Source organism: Varroa jacobsoni, unplaced genomic scaffold, assembly GCF_002532875.2.
Source record: "Varroa jacobsoni isolate VJ856 unplaced genomic scaffold, vjacob_1.0 scaffold_1133, whole genome shotgun sequence".
Taxonomy (NCBI): domain Eukaryota; kingdom Metazoa; phylum Arthropoda; class Arachnida; order Mesostigmata; family Varroidae; genus Varroa; species Varroa jacobsoni.
In genome coordinates this window covers 217095-233935 of record NW_019214035.1, presented here as the reverse complement: position 1 = coordinate 233935, position 16841 = coordinate 217095, and the positions used below count along the sequence as shown (strand labels likewise).

The window sequence follows — 16841 nt, the reverse complement described above, 5'->3', positions numbered from 1 at the left end:
AGTTCCAGCCAAAGACCCGATACCACACCCAAAGCGGCTGTTGCAATCGAGGCGATAATAATGAAGATAATTCCATCTGATGGCAATCGAAACAGTTGTGGCTGGCATAGGTTGGCAAGGTGGGAGCCCAGAGAGAATCTGTTCACGATTTTCCCGCAGCCATCCATGCCCACGGCGGAAATCAAAGACGAATCTGGGACCTGCGACCTGATGCCGACAAGAACCCATGCTGGGACGTGTAGAACCATACACAAACATAGCGTTGGCATCCAGTGGACTTCAAGCATACCCGGAGGACTTGATTCTATCCAACTTCCTTTCCTTACCTCCTACCTCTAAATGCACCTCTGCATAGACAAAGCTGGACCACCCCCAGTGCTCAAGTCGAAACACTAGGTTATCCATTCGAAATTCTCCTATCTCTAAAGCTTCTCCATCAACTTCCCAACGCCTGACACCGCGTATCCCGGTTGCAATCAGTCACTGTTGGCTGCGAGATCCACGCGCTTTTTTCTACTGTTGCTAAAAGCTCAATTAAGACCGCACCTCTTTTTGCTGGTCCAGCACGAAGCACATGGCCAGATAACATTTGATTTTGCTTTTCGAGGTCCTCACGAGCGCAGTACTGCGTTATTGCCCACGAATTCAACAATTGTTACTACACGCTACTAGGGTTGAGATCTTCAAGACAACTGTAGTAGACGGCCGTCTGTGGCCATTTCATACCAGCAGTCTGCAGCGGCATAAACGTCGGGGCTTTCGGAAAGCGCTGCGCTCCACTGGCACTATCTGTTAACCTATGAATTTGGAGACTTCAGAGTCAACTGAAAAGGGAGGGAACGAGGACTAGTGGGAGAGAACGAAAATAGACTGAATGAGAGAGGCAGTTAATATGGTCAAAAGACGGAGAATTCACCTGCTCTGGTAAACAAAGGGGAATTGTATGGGAGCAATTGGAAGCCGTCGGCGTTCGGGCTCATCGCAAACCCCACTGTACGCAGGACCGGGGACTCACTCCGCGTAAACAGACTCTTGCCATCATTCGGCTGAATGCGTCCTTACCTCATTCAGACGTCTTCGTCATCTACTTGATTCGCAACAACAGGATATTGCCTGGAGGGTAGAAAAGCAAACAAAGGTGATAAACTTAGGGAGGGAAAAAGGGGGCAAAGGGAAAGAAAAGTCCTATTGGAGGCAAAGGGCCCTAATGTCAGTTACTCCACGCAGGATTGCAGTAATTATAGGAAATAAAGCATTAGAGGAGGCAAAATGACAGGTAGAAATGTTAAACGCTGATAAGATTTTGATCACCTGTCTGTCCCTGATGATCATACGTTATAGATGACACCAAGTGTTCTGACCGATGCGTCAAGCCTTAAGGAAAGGGCGACAAGCTGCTCTAATTGGGATACAATACAACAGAGTAAGAGCGACTTAAAACGCAACCAGCCTTGCAAATACGCTTAAATAGATACGCTAAAAAAATGAATCCATTTACACTTGCTACTTAAATCTAGCATTCGAAATCCGTCTCCACCATACCAAAAATCACTATAGTTTTAGTGGCTCCAAAAAAAAACCAAAAGTATCATAGACTAAATACTAATTCCTTTTGCTCGAAAAACCATACCTGACACAGTCGAGCCATTTCCTCCTATTGCATTTCCGAGCATTCAAATGAATGCCTATCCTTGCTCGGGTCCTTAGCAAAACACGGTGTGTTGCCTCGGATGGATTTTCTTTTAGGATCACCCAGGATCAGAGCATTCTCATAGTAGTGACGCGAAGAGTGAGTAGGATGCCCGGACGAAGATTTCGCATAGCGAACCACCGCGGAAAAGTATAGAAGGAATTCAAATGTGCGAATAGCACCACTGGGCTTAATACGTTGTTACGTCCTGCTCCTTTTTCGTTTTCTGGTTTGGCGGGTTTCAAGTTCTTCCTATCTCAGGAGAAATGAAAACGCCACGGAAACCGATCTATTTTGCAGTAGACTGCTACCTGGAAACGCAGAGCCTGACAACCGGCTGCTTCGAATCGTTGCAATAATGTGTTTCGTATGTACATGTACGCCGTTCCGCGAGAGGTGTTGATCTTTGCAAGATTTACTAATCGTACAAATGGGAGCTATATTGATACACAAATTTCATATGAAGAGGACAATAATAAGTCTTTTATGTAACCGTTGAATACAGGTTGTGACCATATCATTCGTTGGCAAGACGAACTTAATCCATGGAGTAGTGAGATAATCGGCGTTCCGCCCAAAATATAAGCAAATCTTCCTTGTCGTCTTTTCCGCCTGCTTAACGTCCTGAACGATGGGAGATACCAGATAATTAAGGGAAACTGAACAACAACAACAACAACAACAACAAACAAACAAATACAACGACATATCTGCAGGGGGAAAGGTCGTTTGGGAGATTGCTTTAGTAGCAAGGCAGATTTACTCGGCTTGGTGTCTATATCAGTTGGCAAAGGATCGTCTGGCAAAAATGTTATTTTTTCTTCAGTTTATTTCCATTTTTATGCTTTGCTTTCTACGTCGCCTTTTTTCGAGTGGGAGAGTCAAGGCGACCAACGACATGCACACTCTTGTGTTGTGCTTAGAAAACGACAGACGACCACTTGCACCGGGCAAAAGAAGCAATGAGTTCAGGGAGCCCCTGGCAAATGCGACGCTTGCTAAGCACGAACCCCGCGTTTGAATATACGTAAAGCTGCTGCGAGTCTACGGTATGGCTCAGAGAAATAGGAGCCAGCCAGTTAGGAAGTGTCCTGCAGCGAACCTTCGCCATTGCTTTAAGGCAGCTTCAATTCTTACCTGCTTTCCGGTTTACTCCCACCTTTAGCACCTGTCTGAGAGCCTTGGGGTGCAAATTCAATCAGGGCATAGAACATTTGCTATTCGTGTAAAAATACCGTACTAGACGCCTGCTGCACAGAGCACACAGTATTGCGAAATAAAATATATGTGAAGTGTTGGACAGCAGGACCCAGAAGGCGAACTTTGGGGAATATAAGCCCAGAAATTGGCCTCTAACTTAGCTGTGACCAATAGCCAGCTACAAATCTTTCATTACTACGCCCATGTAGAAGATTGTTCAGAGTAAAAATTATGGAAATGAGCACTACATTAATAAATTCATCTTATACGTCGACTAAAAAGGAAGAGGAATCTTGTTAAAAGTAATTATTTGTGCAAAAAAAAAAGTCAAATTTGAGCTCTAGTCGTTTCAGATAGCGTATTGGTAGAAAGTTCGATTATCACAACTATAACAAGCCGGGTTTAAGCGCGGACACAGCCGGGCAACGACACCATTCTGAAATGGGTTTGGCAATTACGGCAAAGGGAAATTATCCTATCAAGCAAAGTTGGCCTGCCGAAACAAAAGAAAAAAAGCAGATTATAGATCGAAGCATAAGTATATGATGCCGGATAATCTGTTCTGTCCTAGTGACCGGTCATTTGAACATTTTTTTTTCGCAAAGCGTTCGCTAGGAATCGAAACTTTATAACTGCAACGGTTCATTAGTAGGGATAGGAAACTGTCTACGACAAGGTACTGGCATACGCAGCATTGATTAGTGAAAAACGGGCTAAAATATTTATAATTTTTTTAAAAATTTCAAATTAAATTAAAAATTAGATTTAAAGTAATGGAAAGTGTGTGAAGGATGTAATAGAAAGTCGAAATTAGGGCAGCAGAATACCAAATCAAGTAAGTTAATGTCAGAATGTAGAAATGCTCTCCTTTTAAACCGATCTGAAGTTGATGGTTTGTCATTGAAGTAAGCTCTGGTGTTGTAGGTAGCTAGGGTAGATAGTTGTAAAAAAAATATTTATATATTATATGAGAAAACAGTGGCAGAAAGTTAACCGCATTTCAAAATGTATCTTCGTTTAGTTGCAATATCAACGAGTGGTCATACTGCTACATCAAGCGAACAGGGCCCCTGCCGAACCGTTTATGCTGAATACTTCAATTGCCACCACTGATTTTCCACAGTTAGATCGGGGAAAAATGTTAAACTAATTAGTCGATACGTAGTGAACTTGGAGCTGTTTAAAATGCCGAGCTTTTTCTAAGGATCTGATCGCCACCAAAAGTAGTATAAGGAATCTTCGAATAGGGAAATGAAAAACTGTAACTCAGCTCTGATTTTACTGCACTAGATAATAATGAGGCTTACGCTGGCTATCACCCAGCTCATAATCATCAGTAGATTTTTCCTCTTATTGCTTTTCAGCTAGTTTTTTTTTATTTAAGCTCTCCGAAAAATACGTTTGAAGTTATCCGTGAATAGAAAAATCTATAGGTATCCGTTAGTAATGTAGTTTCAATTGTTTTCCAAAATACAGTATTTCGTTATTAAACGTGCGAACAGAATAGTTAATTGCCCGTTCGAGGTATACTAAACGGATGTTTACCAAATTTTGTCCCTTTTAACCTACTGTTTGTTGTCTTATCATTAAAAAAATGAAAGTTGATCAATGATAACAACAAGAGTCACCTTTAAAATTAACATTGTTTTTATTTTCAATGATTTTCTTATCTTTCATTTGTGTGCCACTTCTCTGTTGTTGTTGCAGCCGTTGCTACTGTCGCAGTGGGTTTCTGCGGGGTAAAATGTATACTTTTCACATACAGGCCCATTTCCTTAATGCTAGACAACCCAATGAAATATGCAATTGCTCTAAATTACATCTGTGTTTTGTCGTTCGCTCTCAGCCCCAGACAGAAGCTACCAAGCGATCGCTGTTCATGCATATAGCTGGCCCCCGTGTCTCGTGCGGAAGGTTCCTCTGTCTGCCCTGTCACCACTCGACTCTCCATCGTCACATAGCCTTTCTAGTAGGTTCACCTTTCATTTTTAGCATAAAGGTTCAATCCTCCACCGGGCAAATGTAATAGAAAATGGACATCGCCACCTGTGTAATCTTAGCATTCATCAGTGACTTTGTTTTTAAAGGAAAAAAAAAAAAAAAAAACGCTTAACGACATTTATAAGACTAGTTATTGTTTCTATCTTATTCAAGCCATTGCTCGTACTTGTGAATATAAGATCGAATTCAGTCTATCGTGTCCGAGATACTATTAGCCAAAGCGTCTGGAAAAACGGAACAAGGTGTATGACACTTGGAACGCGCATGCTGTACGCTTACCGCCATCACTTAGCGTCCCGCTCGATCGGATTTTATCATTAGTATGTTAATAGATACTGTTGCATCAATCATAACCGTTCTGTCGTCGCTATTCGCTTGTTGCCATATATGTTTCTGCGATCAGAATTATCAGTGATTATTTCTATTCATATCTACATTGGTTTGTGGGTAACCTAGAGCAATTTTGCAACTTTAAAAATTGGCCATTTTCGGCTCGGCGTCCGTTGGAACCGCTTTCTATATTAACTAAACTAAGGATCAGTCCTGTCCTTGAACGAACAGGTACAACAGAATATATTATTATTCTCTTGCTACATTTGCTGATCTCCTTATTACAGTCTTATTTCTACATAATAATGTCATTCATCACAATTTCGTTTGCCCCATTCATTCCTCTACATGCTTCTGTCGCCTCTCCTGCAACATGGTCGGCTTTATTGTTTCACGTCAACTTTGCAATAACACCAAGACTGATAACTAACATTATAATTAGCGTAGTAGTTATAATGGGAGTAATGGTAATCGTCTGTTACGCGAAAATCAATACTTTCTACGCGTCTATTGAATGGCTGGTGGACAATGGCATGGCCATTGAGCATTATCATTATGTATAGAGGGCGTATATTTCAATTAAAATAGTTGCTCGTTTCGATAGGGGGCGGGAGGCGTAACTGGAAGGTAAGCGCACACAATCCATACACGCATGTCCGTTGCGCGTCTATGAAGCTCAGAAGCAAATAAACAATACAAATCGAAATTTCTACACAATATTTAAACTCTGTTCTGCTACTGTTCATAATAATGATTATTATCTATTTCATATATCAGCTCTAATTTGCTTTGTCTGCGTTTATGTCGCTATAATGTATATGTGTTTCTGCGTAATCGCTGCGGTCTGCCTGCTGATGTTTGTCTGCATATATCTGCCGGCCTTGTCATCACCAAAAACGAACGTCGGAAACTCAACCATCATGACGACCCTTCTTTCCGCGTAGAATTCATAAAATCGAAGCCCTTACCGGAATATGTGTTCTCATAATATATTTGTTCTTTGTATTATCTTCACACTTCGCACATTCGGTGTTTCTAGGTTCTTCTGTACTTGCGACTGTTGGCCGCTTGTCGCAGCATTTTACAAGGAACACCCCCATCCTTAACCATTAGCGTCGCCAGTATGCGTCTTATGAGTGTGTTATTCATTTTGTTACACACATACACACATATATATACCTATAGTAATGTATTATTGGCTGTCGTCGCGGCAACCCGCTTGTGCCGCTTCAAGGTATGCTTCCGGGGGCGCAGGTAAAACAGTGCCCCCCTAATAACTTAATGGGTAACGTATTTGCCTGCTAATTTTAGGGACACGTCGCACCCGAGCATAAACTGCGTTTCGATGGAATGCCTAACGGCGCTGCCGGACGTGAAGTGGAATAAAACTAGGGGAGAAACGCTTCTACTGATTTGGTCCGTCCTGGAGCTTTCCGATCTCTGTCTGGCCATTCCATCTGTGGGGACTGATAGTCAGAGACTATTTTCGAAGAACTCGTTTTGACAGTGGCCTTTGTCGATTAAAGCTAAAGGCGGCTAGAGGAACGAGCTCCTACGTTCTTCGCTCTGGCATGCTGGCATTTGATGGGTGTGATTGATCCCCCAATTGAACATATCGGTCCTCATCATAGCGCTCGCAGTGTTTAATATTAAAGGATAACTGATCCTGCTGGAGTCCTAACAATAATCTACATTCATTGCACTAGATACATTGCCATATCAGCTAACTGCTACTCTCATAGGAACTCAATGTGCGATCTTGAAAATCATTGCTCGTGAAAAGCTACTTACAGCTTTGTGTTGATATACGGTAACGTAGTGATAAGTGTGGCCTGTCCAAAGCTTGCTGCATATATATATATATATATAACTCTATAAAATGCTGGAAGAACATCTCCACTAGGTCTATTGTCCGCTCTATGCGCCTAGCTCAAACGTTCGATCTTCTTAAATTAATCTAACACATACAAATTAAATATATCGATTCATTTAATATCATCAGCTGTCCTAACATACGTAGCTGCGAGTACATTTTAGCGCGTCTTAATGGCCAGCGCGCATCGTCCTGTGGAAATTTAGCAAAAAAATATTTGGCTAGAAATCAACTTCACTATTTCACCGATGCCAACCACCATCTGGGTTCTTGTTGTTGAAAACGTCGAACAAACACAAAGTATTATCTCGTTTGTAATGATCATTCGTACCGCTACTCTATTGCCCTTATACAACAAGACGGGCCCCTAAATTGAATTTGTCTGTCTACATCCTTGCATTCGACTTTTATAATATGTTTAACCAATTCCAGTGGCGGTGGGCAGTTACGTCATACTGCCAGCTGATAACGACTGTAAACTGGCGCCGTCAGACGCTGATGGTAGTACCCGGTATTTCCCCATACGACAACTGACCCCACTCAGGAATCGTTCGAGGACGTTTGGTGACGAGCTCTCGGCCGTTAACTAGGCAAAGGCCCGCGAAATCATACAAATTGGCCATACTAAGATGAAGACTTAATTTGTGAGATGTTTACCCGCGCCCAGCATCCTCTACATCAACTTGAACTTCATCCGTCAAATAAGCTTCTATTTTTATGTACAAAGTTGCTTGCTGTCCCAACGCCAAAGATCTGACGCCTGGCTGCTGCTGCTTAGACCTGATTCAACTGCATTAGACGAATAAATAAGATTATGTAGCTAGATTAGATCCGCGTCGGATGGTATGAGCATAATCTGCGTGAAACCTTCCAAGGACAGATACTATTCCACCTCGACTAGACACAGGTGTAGCGGTGCAATTCTAGTGACAGACAATATGATCATTTCTCTATGTCGATTGCCGAATCGAATGTTACTGAGGGAAGTCGGACACAAAATGTCCTTTTTTTGGTTTTTTTACTCAACCGTAATCTGTTTGTCGAATGGTTAGGAATCCAACGTCGACTGCTACCATCCTGTCCATGATCATCATTATCGGCATCTTTTTTAGAGCACATGTCAGCTCAGGTCCGACTATGAGACGCACAACTGTAGTAATGTTCGCATTGAGGCGTTCCTCTAAGCAGGTCCAGTGTAACTGATGAGTACAAATTACCTGATTTCTATCAGGCTCAATCAATCAACCAACCACTTAACATAATCACCCTATCCTAATAATCAGTTACCTTATTATAACAGAAACGAAAAACGTTTGAAGGATATTTTCCATCATTATCAATCGCTATTAGTTTACATTATCCTCAGATCGAGTTGAAGAGCACGCCGCGCCAGTGACGAATTAACAGGATGAGATCTCCGGCGTTCCTCACTTTAAAAATTAGCGTTACTTGTCGCTATTTGACAGGGATAAGCGACATGCGAACACGAATGGAGTATTGGCCTTTGAGGAGGGCTTCATGCGTGCGTGCGTACGTACGAACTACACACACGGCATACGCTTTCTCATTGCTTTTTCCCGTCTTATCGTAAAAAGCCTCGAAAGAGCATTTCAAGAATGGCGAAGATATCGTTATATTAACATTTTTGCTAATTAAGCATCTCCCCTATTGACTTGCCGCCGACTTAGGCTGACGTTTGCAGCGTTCGGTGCAGAGCTGTCACAAAGCCTAAGCCTAAACGAGTGAAACACTTTCTCTTCTTGGTAAATTCGTTTCTTCGCCAGGGCAGACGGTTGTGATTTACCCACAACATGAGTCAACTTTGCAGTTAAGCCTAGGGGTCCGCATAGCGTAACGGTCCTGAACAAATCAGATGTCATCCTTTTACCAAGTTATACGAGTAACAATGAAGAAGACGCAAATCGTGTCATTGCACTACTAGAATGCTATTAGGTGTACAAACGGTTCTGGTTTCTAATTGTTCAATTATTACCAGGCGTTATTTAACCAATTCGTCGAAGGTTTACAGTTGAGCTTGTGAGAGTGGACGAAGCTGCCCAGCGTCAGCTTCAGCGCCTAATTGTGTCTCTCCTGTTCTTGGTTATCCTGCCGTCTTATTGTAATGCAAAGGTGATCGATCGATGTAAATTCTATAACTTAAATTTTCCTCCTTCCACCTTTTTCGGCAAGCGCAAGCCTATCGTCTTCTCTTCGTTGTGCCGTCATGTCCGCTGATTTTTTCGTAACACCTCAACGCTCACTCTATGCAACCGTTTACTGTTTCGTCTTGTCTCAGTATTGCTTACCATTCACAATCCATGATCTATCACCGGTCCCTATATTAACTCCGTTACTATTTTGGCCCTCGTCATTAGGAATCCGGATCACTCAGCTTGTTGTTTCTTTCTTGCCCCGTCTAGCTCATTCGCACTCGGTAGCTGGGAACATCTCAGGCAGCTTGATGTCATTACCTCATTTACTATAGTTTTTGCTTGTTTTCAGTTCCTATTTGCTGGCTGTCCATTCCTCCGTCTATTAGTATTGGTTGTAGCAGTTGACGATCAACAAAATAACACGTTAAACTCAACCAATATAAATTCAATAACCTGGTTCTGTTGAATAGTATCCATTGCGATATTTCGGCTCATACGATCAGCTGATGAAAGAAGAGTCGGCCCGAAGACGATCGCTAGGTTTTGAATGTGCATCCGATTCTCCGAACTGTATTCTTTCACTCGAAGGAGATGCTCGAGAAGGAAACGCAACGTGTCACGATTTACTGTTGGTAATTCGCTAAGAATGGCCTCAAAGGCAGCCAGCTTTGGTGACCTCTCTTTGATTTGGGTGGCCTCAAGCAGACGGTCGAACAGCGCGTACGTCAATAGGGGTTCCCTCATTTCGCGGAAAAACATCTTGAGCGCCCCCGTGAGCACGTGCACATCTTCCTCCTTGTCCAAGACGCTGTAGTCATCCATGTTGATGCTGAACCGGACTTTCTGTACCTGGGATAAGTTACCGGACGCCCGATAGATGCCATCAGCTCGCATGTCCTTGTTTTCAATAGCGTCAATGCAACGCACTACGAATCGCGGCACAGTTGAATGCTCCCGCGCGCAGAGCGACGCTAGCGTGCAGCCGAAAACTAACTCATCCTTGATAATTCCTATAGGTACGAAGATATATATTGGGCGAAACGAAGCGGAGAACGAAACAAAAGCAGGCATTTTAGAGGTGTAAACAACAATTTTTCCCAGAAGATTAAGGCGTAGTTTGACGGCGCTAGCGCAACTGTGCTTCTAAGGTATTAACGTGATACATGGACTTCAGCTATGGCTAATGCGCAATCGCTCTATATACATATATATATATATATATATATATATACATATAAAGTCTCGCAAAAGGGTCAGACGATTTTTTATAACTGTCAGTGTCGTTGTGTTCTTCCTTATATCGTGTACATATTTGGGTATTACTAATTATATATGGATAATTTATACAATGTGGGTACGCAATGTTCAAAAATAAAGCGGGATATCGGCCGCACCTTTTTCTTTGAGCATTTCGAGGGTAGGTCGTCTCATGAAGAACATCTTGAGTCGGTCGCCAATTCTTCGCTTGCGTTCGTTGGGACTCAGCGTGACGAGGTCCGTTGTCGAGCCCTTTTCCGATCCCGTCGCTGTCTCAAGCGGTCCCAGCCCCCCCGGGCTGGCAGCCACCAACCCATGGCTCGTGCCCGAGCTCCCGGGTAGAGTATTGGACGGCCTAAGTAGCTTGATCGATTTTGATCGTAACACCTTCTTCGACCGTTTCAATGTATCTTTGGTTAGGGTGCCTGTCGACAATAGCGAAAACAGTGTACAACACACCATTGATATACGATATTGTGCATCGTTAGAGGAATCCCATACACAGTATGGCTAATCAGGGCCACGGATTCTATGTGTAATGTACAATAAATATTAATGTTATATAAATTGGTATCGTGATACGTCAGATTCGCATTGGAATGCACAAATCCAATGCAGCTCTCTGTAGTGTAACTTCAATCGGACGCTTCTCGGTAGCTCATAATAAAGGAACAGTTGGTAATCTTCCTGTTTCTTCACACAAGATAAAAGTAACAATAATAATCGGTTTAATTTCTATATTAATCAACGCGGTTTTTCTGACAGCGTATCTCTAGCCAAATCTAATGATTTGAATATCTCTCCTAACACAGCACTCACCAACAGAGAAGTCCCTGGCGACAGTATTATGGTGCGGAGCGGAGCTTATACCCCCCAAGCGGGCATTGGACTCTCGACCCTGTGGCGTCCTAGCCTTTAGGATCTCGCCCGAGATATCATAGCCGAGCGGTAGGTGGATGATACATCCTTTGATGGACTCGAACCACTCTTTCGACGTTTGGACGTTGTCGTCCTGGAAGAGCACCTTTTGCCCCTGTATAGTGCTCACCTGAAAGCAATTTTTACGCTTCGACTTGTCGGGGCACCACTCGATGAGCGCGCCGGGGAGCGCAAGCCGACTCAGGGCACCTTCGCCAGGGGTCGGCTGCTGCCCGCTCTGTGCGTCCTTGTATACAAACAGATTCTTGGACGTCAGCACCAGGAAACAGCACACCCAGTTCTTTTTCTGCACTTTTTTACCAGCTTTAACTAGATCCGCTTTGTTCAGTGAACCCTGATGAATTCAAGAAGACAAACGATAACGATCAGAAAAAGCCGACTGAGATATCTGTTTGTCCTGCAAAAATGTTAGGTATTTTTTTTTCTTTTTTCCTCAACGCGTGCTTCAGTGGGGATCTATAGAAAGGTTAAATTCTAGGCTCAATCCGTCATAGGTCAAGACAAGTTTCGCATGCAAAATGGGCAAGTGCAGAAGAAATACAAAGCATATAAGAAATTACTAGTACGACCAACAAACTATCTATTCGGACAAACGGGCCCGTAAGGAAAGGATCAGTTCTGACTGTTCATAGCCAAATTCTGTTTCTGTAAGTGTTTGCTTCGCAACAGTAAATACACCTTAGCAGCATGTCATAACAATCATTTCTGCATTTTGAACTGAGATCAGGTCTGATCAACAGATATAATCAATACATGATCACTATTTTACCTAAGCGTTTCGGCTTTTATGAATTACGAGCACGAAGCAATCATTATTCAAGTTTAGACCATTATGTGTCTGCACCAAATTGCCAAGACGAAAACGCGTTAGTTTTCCAATATGAAAAGTATATTAATGATATAATTACATCTACGGTACATTACGGGTAGCGATAGGCAGTATAAATTCAATAAACTGCAATATGATTTTATGCAAGATGGCGTTCTGGGTGGAACTGGCGTGTAACTAAACGACGCACCCTTTGCCCCTATTCTCTAAAAAATTGTAAAGAGACCACTGTACAACAATGCCATAAAATCACTAGTAACTGTACTCGTAATCGTATTATACCGTACTGAAGGGTTGTTTTTTGTTTTTGTCGACGCCGCCATTTTGTTTGGTGTTATTTGTCTCCTGACATGAGCGATGTTAGATGTTAAACTCGCACTGCCAGCTCTATAGACTTGTCGTCACTTATGTGAATCCTACGCGGAAGATGTTGCTACGATAGGCCACGTCAACAAAATGTTATTGCCGCTAAAATAACGTGAGCGACTGGCAGTAATGTAGTTTTCCTAATACGCCCTTCATGGCTGTATGTAGTTTTCTGCCGGGCAGGGCTATTTCGAAATTGAGGCCAATGGCATAATAATTTTTTTGAGAATTAATAGGGAAAATGATCGAAAAAACTTCACGAACACTAATAATAACTAAGCTGCAAATAAACAAACACTTGTCTCAGAGTCACCCTCCACTGGAGCCATCTCGAATCTGAAACTCTGAAACTTTGCAAACTTTAAAGCAACACGACTTATCTTTAATATAGCCTCTTTTTTTTTGTTTTCATTCAGGTCTCAGAGTTCGCATTATAAGTGCTAGAAGTACAATGGATATTTTTTAGTTGAGGTCGATACCGCATTCAGGGGCAGATTTAGAAGATCATTGATCTGGCTAGTGTCGTCCTTTGAACATTAGATTGTGTATATGCGAGCATTATTTCGCGTAAGTAACTAAGATGGTTGTAAGCGTGAAAAAATAGGACCAACGTCTTTTAACGTGATACCATATATTGGCTAACGATTATATTATGACTTTTCGATATTGACAAACGGCATAGTAAACAAGAAATATGGCCGAAATTATGGTTTGATTTGCAGCCATAAAGAAAAAAAAAAGTTACAAACAAACATTGACCTGTTCGTTTTTTTTTTTTCACAAATAATCATTTAGCAAATGCAGTTCTCAACAGTAAGCACAATGTCAGATTTTCGCTTGCTTAGCATGAGGAACTTGTCAGAATCGAGCCCTTTTACAAGATGGAACGAATTTAGTCAGAAGTAAGGCAATTTTGACAACTGCAAATTTCGAATTTGGCCTTAACATTCTTTTCTTATATCGATAGCGAGATTACGTTATTTAGCAGAACTTCAGAAGTTCTGTCATACTCTTTTCTACGTCCACTAGAGTTTTATCGCTCGAAAAAACTGTCGTTTAGTCAGTATTCAAGACGACCCTTGAATGACGTCTCTCTGGTCGACCAATTGGAAATTATAGTAGGGATAAGGCTCAGCCTGCACGCGCATAGTGATCTAATCGGAAGAAAGCGAGGTAGAATACACACGGCTATAACGTAGGACTAAAGCACAACTCAAGTAATTCAAGGTGAAACGTACTGCCTGGCTAGATTAAAAAAGCCCAAGCAAAACTATAACCGCAGGCTATGAGATTAACTGTGCATCATAGCTATTTTTTACCTAGTGACTAGAACAAGCTTTCAGATGACATAGTTGGGCCCAGCACCACTATTCTGATAACTGCTAGCCGTTCCGGTTCGACCCATCCGTTTGTAAAGCACCAAACGATTCTAAATGGACTCACCTGGGTCGGCCTTCGATTCGAGTTCAAATCGGGCCCACCAAAAACAACTTGACCGATAATTGAAGCTTAGACCGTCCACCATTTACTCCACAACTTACCTGACGTTTTACCGTCTCCTCGATATCGGCTAGATTCGGAAGCTTCTGTACACTGAGAACGTGTACGCCCAGCTGCGTTCCCTGTTCGCCATTCGTATTTGTAACCCCAGTCGGAAGTCTGCTTATAATATCGACTGATTTCGAACGCCAATCAAGCTCAGACAGGATCATCGACCGAGTCTTAAGCGAACGCAACGAATTCTGCAATAGAAATCACGAATAATGCAGATACGGATAGAACATCGTCAATTAGTACCCGTGGCCTTTCATACGCACTCTGAACTGTAACAGTTTTTCAACGGTGTTCAATATTAACAGAACGCTAACTAACTAGCCAGGCAGTGACTTACAACATAAGCAATGGTTGCAATAAAGCACTGCGATCTAGACAACGATAGACGGTTAACAGTGGTACCCTATTACCCACTTGAAACTCTACGATGTGTTCGGGATTCTTCCCCGTACACCGAGCCGGCAACCCTTCTCGGCGACGTTTCGATATGGCATTCCAAGATTTCCGTAACCGACCAAGCATCTTGAAACATCTGCTTGGCCAGTTGTTGCCACCTACATTGTTTGTAACCGAAGGGCAATCGGATATAATGATACAACGACATGGGCTCAGGGTCCATGAAACTGGTCCAAGACCTCCACAACAAGTAAAGGCGCGACCGCTATTCACATGGTTCAGCCGACATACTTACAAAGTGCAGAAAAAATAACGTATATATATATATAAATGTATGTAAATATATGTATTCGTTGGGAGACGAAACATATACAGTAGATGTAGGTACAGTTTATTGATTCTGATAGAGAAACCATCAAATGTGTAAACGAACACGCGAACGCTGCGTACAGACTGGTCAGACGTACGCAGTGACACTGCACTTCTGCACTCTAGTACACCTTTGATTTTATAAATGCGCTTGTTTGGCACCGTCCAGTAGATGATAGTATTTGTTTTCCTAATCGGCCACATCACTTTTTCTAACACATTCTCTCCTACCGGCATCAAACGATCTTCTCGTGTGACTTTCTAGAACATGGGCGCACTTAGCCATTGGGGCTCTATGGCGGTTAGTGATCAGGCTCAAACATAGCGTGCGCTCCGCGGCGCATAAGGGGTTCTTTTCAATAGGGTGAGGAAGGGGTGGGGGGCAGGGGGGGGGGATCAGATAGGCAGCCTGCACAATTTCTGGGCGTCGTCCGTCGACCTGTATAGCCCCTGCACCAACAGGGATGTTTTCGTCACCATGGTACACTCAAACACATCAACACAGTTCACCACGCTAATTTCACACAGTGAAACGTCTGTCAGATCGTGCTTAGAGTAAAACAACACAACATTAATAGCTCGACACTAAAAAGCACCTGTCGAATAGTGCCTAGCAATTTACAGTTAGAAATAGGCGATCCTAATGGCGTCTGGAGTGATGGAGTTTCCCAACGATTTGCGAGCGTCAGCTGCCGATAGTCACTCCGTTTAATAACGTCATCGCCCGCTGCCGCCACAAACCGCTGATCATACCGGTTAACGTGGCGCACTCGGTCGTCGTCAATGCTTTCAGTACATCCACATGGAACCCGCACACGCCGTACCCATCAGCGAAATCGAGTGGAGACGGAAACGACGGGAAAGCTAGATTTTTTACGAGCAGGCAGCAAAATCGACACTGACTGACAGCGGGTACCGCTGAGCTGCATACACTATAGTGCAATCACAGCCGCCCTAGAATAGATAATCCAGAGTCGGCTGATCGGCGAAAACTGTCACCCACTATGAAACCTAGCGGATAGCGACTGTAATAGCATTGGCCGTCAGCAAACGCTCACGCGAACTTCGGTAGCACCACAGTAGCACCAACAGCGGTTAAAACTACGTTAGTATCATCCTGCGGTAGGCAATCATAATGTTTCGAGTCTTATGTCTTGCTATCATCGAGGTTAAGAGACGCATGAATGAACTCCAAACACATAATGATCGTCCTGAAGAAAGTGCGTCCTCTCGATTGTACTTTGAAATGCTGAAAACACCGTGAAAACGTTAGCGGCACAAGTACGCGGACACCAGCGTCAAACAGCAGTCGCCTCATTGCGTCCGGAGGGGGGCAAATGTTAATATCTTAATTATATCGTTAGATTTGATCATCAGTACATCATAGTCTGGCGAACTACTCGAGATGTGGCCCACTATGGTATTGGAGTAGAACAGTTAACTGATCTGATACCGAGGAACAGTTCCGTAGAATGGACTGGAAATAGGTTTTGGTGAAGTCTCGCGTTGCCTACATATATCCAGCCTAAATTTACCTAATTAAATGCTGATTTTCAGAAGTCTTTGACGATCAATTCTTGTTTAAGGACGGGAGTAGGCTCCAGCTATTGAAGCAATCTTAGCAAGCATAGTTAATACGACAGACATTTGCTGCGCATACAGAGTAATGTCTCGGTTCCAAGTTTCGGTGAGTGTGAGTGGGTGAAAAATACCAAAAATCAACTAATCATAAGAATTAACTATCTATGGTAAAAATGGCTTACAAGATGGGTACGGTGATAGTTTAGCGAAAACCTATATTTCTCTTATAATCACAGAGCATCTATTATAATCAAAATGTGTCAAACGGTCTCAGCGAATATTTCTATATACTGAAATTTCTAT

General features: G+C 42.8%; 1 protein-coding gene across 1 annotated transcript in view; it reads right to left on the bottom strand.

The window, feature by feature from the left end:
* Positions 1-4514: 4514 nt before the first annotated feature.
* LOC111266971 (uncharacterized) overlaps positions 4515-16841 on the bottom strand; it is a 29806-nt gene continuing 17479 nt past the window's right edge. The window contains exons 8-11 of the mRNA XM_022844881.2: positions 14180-14380; positions 11324-11777; positions 10642-10929; positions 4515-10257 (exon numbers count right to left, since the gene is read on the bottom strand). Coding sequence (XP_022700616.2) covers positions 9656-10257; positions 10642-10929; positions 11324-11777; positions 14180-14380 — 1545 coding nt within the window. The 3' untranslated portion in view covers positions 4515-9655. The remainder of the gene's footprint in view (positions 10258-10641; positions 10930-11323; positions 11778-14179; positions 14381-16841) is intronic.